The 5,614-nt window shown below is 34.1% G+C and overlaps 1 protein-coding gene across 1 annotated transcript; it reads right to left on the bottom strand.

The window, feature by feature from the left end:
• Positions 1-280: 280 nt before the first annotated feature.
• Positions 281-2,605, bottom strand: LOC125245208 (single-pass membrane and coiled-coil domain-containing protein 3-like). The gene is made up of 2 exons (XM_048155733.1): positions 2,498-2,605; positions 281-1,338 (listed from the first exon to the last, which is right to left on the bottom strand). The coding sequence occupies exon 2, from the start codon at positions 1,317-1,319 to the stop codon at positions 666-668; it is 654 nt and encodes a 217-aa protein (XP_048011690.1). The 5' UTR covers positions 1,320-1,338; positions 2,498-2,605; the 3' UTR covers positions 281-665.
• Positions 2,606-5,614: the final 3,009 nt, after the last annotated feature.

The raw sequence follows: 5,614 nt of genomic DNA, 5'->3' as shown, positions 1-5,614 counted from the left end.
AATATGAGATTATATACAGAAAAAAGCACAATGACAAGGTTAAATATCTTTGAATAATTCATCAGTGCATTAACAAATAATAATAATAATAATAATAATAATAATAATAATAATTTATTGTGTTATTTATACGCCTGAGGGATGAACCGAGAGTTAAATTCAACATAAAAAAAGAGGAAAACATAAAGGAGATTTAAGCCACTTTTATTTGTGGATGAACATTTTTCCAAATAAAGAAATCAAGATCAAATTAAAAAGATCACGATTTTGGGTTTTCATGATAAACAAATAATATCTTTAAGGATAAAACTGTGGGTCAGATTAATAGGGTTAAAAATAAGAAATTAAATCAACCCAGAATTTATTGTTTACAGTACAATCACAAAATAAATGGATAGCTGTTTCTTAAACACAACCACAAAATGAAAACGTTTAATCAATATCAAGATATTTACAGATCATATCTTTTCAGTTGTTGTCTTTTAAAAGCAGAACTGTGATTCATTTCTCACTGGACACTTTTTCTACATTGTACATATCATTTAACAAAGTAACTTTGAGCTAAATTTTCATGTGTTTCTGCATGATTTTAAGCACAAAGATGTAATAATAATTAGTTTATAATTCCAGCGAACATTTCAGGCAGGAGAAAGAAAACATTTGTCTTATTCCTCAATTTTGATCCTGATGTAGGTAATGTTATCCTGATATTTTTCAGACGCTGGTTTGAATTCTTTCAAAGCTTCGTCATACTCTTTCAGGACCTTCTCAAGTTTATCACGCTCAATGCTCCCAAGAATGGCCTCAACAATCATGTCAATCCCCATAAACACCACTCCCAACCCAACACAGGCAAATGTCCCTGCTGCAAATTTACCAATCTGACTTACTAAGTCTACCAGAATATCTTCAGTATGAATTAATATACAAATTACAGTAGTAGCTGCCACAGTTCCAACACCACAAACTCCTTCAACAACGATTGAAACCAGTTTAAAGTCTTCTGGAAGCAGCGACTTGTTTCGCAGCTTCTCATACAGGGTGGGTTCCAGCTTCTCCTTCAGCTCCTTGTCAATCTTCTCTACCACTTCCTGGATCTTATGCATGCATTCAATCATCACTTTACAGTTCTCCTGGAGAGAAGCATCCTCGTTCAGTGTGATATGTTGGAAGGAGCAATTCAAGTGCTTGTTCATAACATCAATTAGTTGGTTGGTGGCATAGAAGTTGTTCTCCATCAGATCTTGAAACTGTTGACTTTTGCGGATGAGCTCCTCCCTTCTCTTAGGATTATCAGGGTAGAAGAGGTCACTCCACATTTTTCTTTATATTAGGATCCTTAAGAGAAACAAATTTTAAGGAAACTTTAAATGATTGATAAACATTAAGGTACTGTTTGTAAGAATTAGAAAACCCTTGTTATTAGTGACACCGGTGGCCATTAAGTGAACTGCAGATGATGAACTCCTCACTCGCTGGCGCACATGATCACACTCCATAGATACATGAGCAGACATAAGCCCAAAACAGTGACGTAACACAAGAGACTGAACACGATACTCTGGGATCATGATGACAAAGAGTAACTAATTTATTTATGTTTATATTATGTCCGTTTAATTATAAGTCTGTCTTACGTTTCACAGAAAAACACATGATCCCATGTTGCCGAAAGATGACTGATAACCATTACACTGCAAAAAATGCTGTTCTTACTTAGATTTTTTGTCTTGTTTCTAGTCAAAATATCTTAAAGTTCTTAAATCAAGTAGCATTTTCTTGACAAGTAAACATTATTTTCTTGTTTTCAGAAAAAAAAAAGTCAAAATTATGCAAGTTTTTCCTTGAAACAAGCAAAATAATCTGCCAGTTTGGTAAGCAAAATAATCTTATATCAATCCAAAAATAAGCTTTATAATCTTGTTTTCTTAAAGAAAATGGTGTCAATGCAGGCAGATCAAAGCACTGCTGAATATCAAATGTCAAGTAAATGTCTCTAAGCTTCAGAGGTTTTCAGCACATGCATGATTATGTCACACAAAGATTATGTGTGAATTCATTATGAATCATTAATTTAAAGCTATTCAGTCCTACTTTTCAAACCTCACACTTCACTCATCTCCATTCAAAAGCAAACAAACTATATGCATTTATGAACACTTTATTGTTGCAATTAGAGTTCTCTTTATCCAGGAGTAATTTATTTTTCTATAACTATTGTGAACTTCAGTAAAGGAGTGTTAATGAAGTAGAAATGCAGCTGCTTTTATGGGTTGAGTCTGTCAAAGAGTCACCATACAGACACAATATTGCATCAAAACTGTCTGCGAACGCATGAAGCTGTCAAGTGATAGTTTCTGTCTCAGAGTGCATGATAAGAAATACTGTCTGAGAAATCAGAGACTCACTAATAAACACAGTAAAATGAAAAACAGTGATTTCACAATGCGACAACAATATCAATGTGTGACGAGTTGGGAGTGAGAATAATACTTACGATCTGGTACAGAAGACTGCTTCGTGGTCTGTTCAAATTTTGGTCAAATTTTGATAATTTCTTTCTCTAGCAGTAGAAATAAATATCAGCAAGGCTTCTGGATCAGAGACGCTCTTCAGGTGAGAAGAAGCAGCAAGTAACGCAACTCTCGTCGACCCGGATATTTGAAGACAAATTGGTGACCTCCCCAGTGAGGTCACCAGACTGGAAACACCCTGTAAAACTGGAAACTTCCTGTTTACCACACTAAAAAACGTCCTGAAAATGTCCTGTTTACCACACTAAAAACTGAAGGAGGCTTTAATTCACTTGCAATTAGTACAACTGTTTGTATGAAGACATTTTAATAACAGATGTACCTGCACTGTTTTAAAAGCTAAAATCAGTCAATAAATCCATCAGCCCAAATGAACAGAGATGGTGCCGAGACTTTGAAGCAGCAGAACACATCACACAGTGCTTTAACACTGTTATTAGGCCCAGGAAGAAGCACCAGCATTATAGTGAACCCACTGAATAAAAAGGTCTAAATCGGTGGTTCCCAAACTTTTTAGAGTGGAGTACCACTGAGGCATTTACCATCCTTCAGCGTACCCCCTCTCTTCCTTTTAGACTGCACCTTTTCCATTAAGGAACAATATTTGCCCCATAAATTGACTTTCCAATTTTGACTTTTTTAATCTTTATAAATACCTTTACATTAATAATGTTTTAAATAATCAAAAAAAAATCAATAGAGAAATATGCAATGATAAAATGTGAAAAGTGATTCTTTCAAATACTAAAACCACCAGTAGATGGTGGTAAGTCACTGTCTTAATGAGTCATCGAGTCATTCGTTCAACGAAGCAAGCAGCTGTATTTATGAATGAATCATTGAATCACGAACAATTAGTTCAAAGCCGCAGATTCGTTCATGGAACATCACTGAGTGTTGTAGTTCTGCTGTGGCTTTCATTGGCACTATTAATTTGTGGCAAATACTGAGAATACTGTGAAGAACTTCACTTAAAATTACCCTTTTGTTGGTTGAAATGTATTATCAATCTCACATTTGATATCGTGTGGATATTTGGATATGCATTCTTGCTCGTATAATATTATCAACTCACAAAAGATTAGTTTTGTATCAAGAGTTTGAATCTTAAATTGATCTTGCACCTTTAGTGCCAGGCTATTTGTTCAAGTGTTAAATCTACAGGTGATATGACCAGAGTCTCTTAATATGGGCTCATTGTTTATTTAAAGTTTTTCATTCTGCAGCAACTGCACATAGTCAAACACAGTTCACAGTCAGATGGAAAGAAAGTGTAGATTTGCTGCATGAATTTGTTCTCACTGAGGCCACTGCTAAAAGACCAGTTTGTAAAGCAATCACTAGACAAGATACACAATAAATCATAACAATAAAAAAAAAAAAAAAAAACACATGGAAATCTGAACTAAGTAATAATGTACTTAAATCACAATCAGCTCACAGTAAACGAACCAACAAAACAGTTTTTTGTAGTACAAATCTAAATGATAACATCTGAATTTTTATCCTCTCACAAATAGTTAATAACTGGTTATTTTCAGCACAGTGCAGAAATATAATAAACACAAATTACTTATGACTTTCATAATCAAACAAAAGAATGATGAATGATGTTTTTTTTTATATATATGTTTTAGTTGCTTAATAACAACTCTTTGCATAGTCTCATGACGAACTCATTACATGTTGATTCAAAGTAGCTTCACTGGGTGTGAGGCAAAACTAGAGTTTAAAATTAGGTCTTGAGGTCGTCTCACATCCTTTTTCCAGTAAACCAGCAATGATTGCTCAAAAATATTGCCTTCATTTACTGTCAAGAACAAATCGCATAGGTAAACTTAAAAAAAACAACAACAAAAAAACGCATCTCCATTTCACCCCCCCCCCCCCCCCCCATCATCAGTCATATTTATTTATAAAGCACATTTAAAAACAGCTGTTGGCCAAATGCTGTATAAAAGCAAACACTCAATGTCATTTTTCTTCATTTCTTATGAAAATACGAAAGTTGTGCGTCATGCACTGAAATAATTATAGCATAACAAGTTACTATTCCTATTATTGTAAATTGTAGTAACCAAACACGGATTCAATTGACAATCAGTCCATCTTATAATTAAAGAGATCATACTATTAGTTTCCCTGTGATGACTGACAGCTAATGCGTCTTTTAGCTTTTCAGCATGCATCATCCTCATATAGAAAGTGTTTGTGCATCTAATCCGCGTCGTTATCTCACTGAAACAATCGCATCTTCGACTTTTCTGCAATCTAGTATTGCGTATGTGGCGGGGCAATTTTGAGACACAAGCCCAAGTTTTTGTTCACTAGTAATAAAGTTCGACTACGCCACCCTAAGGATTAACCCCAGGGAAAATACTCAAACCACTCAAATTGAATAATAAAGCACACAGGTTCGGTTCCCTCATAAAGTTAGTCCAGAGACGCAAGTATAAAAATACAAAATGTTTATTAATACAAGAATAATTTAAAATACTGAACACTGAATCACAAAAGAAAACACTTGAAACCCCACTTCAAACAAAAGAACAAATTACAAAAAGAAAAAGATATAAAACAAACCAACTTGAGGTAGTAATTATGTATGTACAGTTGCATGAAAAAGTATGTGAACCACTTGCAGAATCTGTGAAAATGTGAATAATTTTAATAAAATAAGTGAGATCATACAAAATGCATGTTATTTTTTGTTTAGTACTGTCCTGAGTAAGATATTTTACATAAAAGATGTTTACATTTAGTTCACGAGACAAAACAATAGCTGAATTTATTAAAATAACCCCATTCATAAGTATGTGAACCATTGATTCTCAATACTGTGTGTGGTTACCTGATGATCTACAACTGTTTTTATGTTTTGTGATGGTTGTTCATGAGTCTCTTGTTTGTCCTGAACAGTTAAACTGAGCTCTGTTCTTCAGAAAAATCCTCCAGGTCCTGCAAATTCTTCAGTTTTCAAGCATTTTTGCATATTTGAACCCTTTCCAGCAGTGACTGTAGGATTTTGAGATTCATCTTTTCACACTGAGGACAACTAAGGGACTCAAACTCAACTATTA

This window comes from Megalobrama amblycephala, linkage group LG14 (genome assembly GCF_018812025.1).
Source record: "Megalobrama amblycephala isolate DHTTF-2021 linkage group LG14, ASM1881202v1, whole genome shotgun sequence".
Lineage (NCBI taxonomy): Eukaryota > Metazoa > Chordata > Actinopteri > Cypriniformes > Xenocyprididae > Megalobrama > Megalobrama amblycephala.
The sequence above is the reverse complement of the archived record's forward strand: the minus strand, read 5'-3'. Positions and strand labels throughout refer to the sequence as shown.

Excerpts from the sequence above, each read along its gene's own strand:
- LOC125245208 (XM_048155733.1), bottom strand. The coding sequence starts at position 1,319 with ATGTGGAGTGACCTCTTCTACCCTGATAATCCTAAGAGAAGGGAGGAG.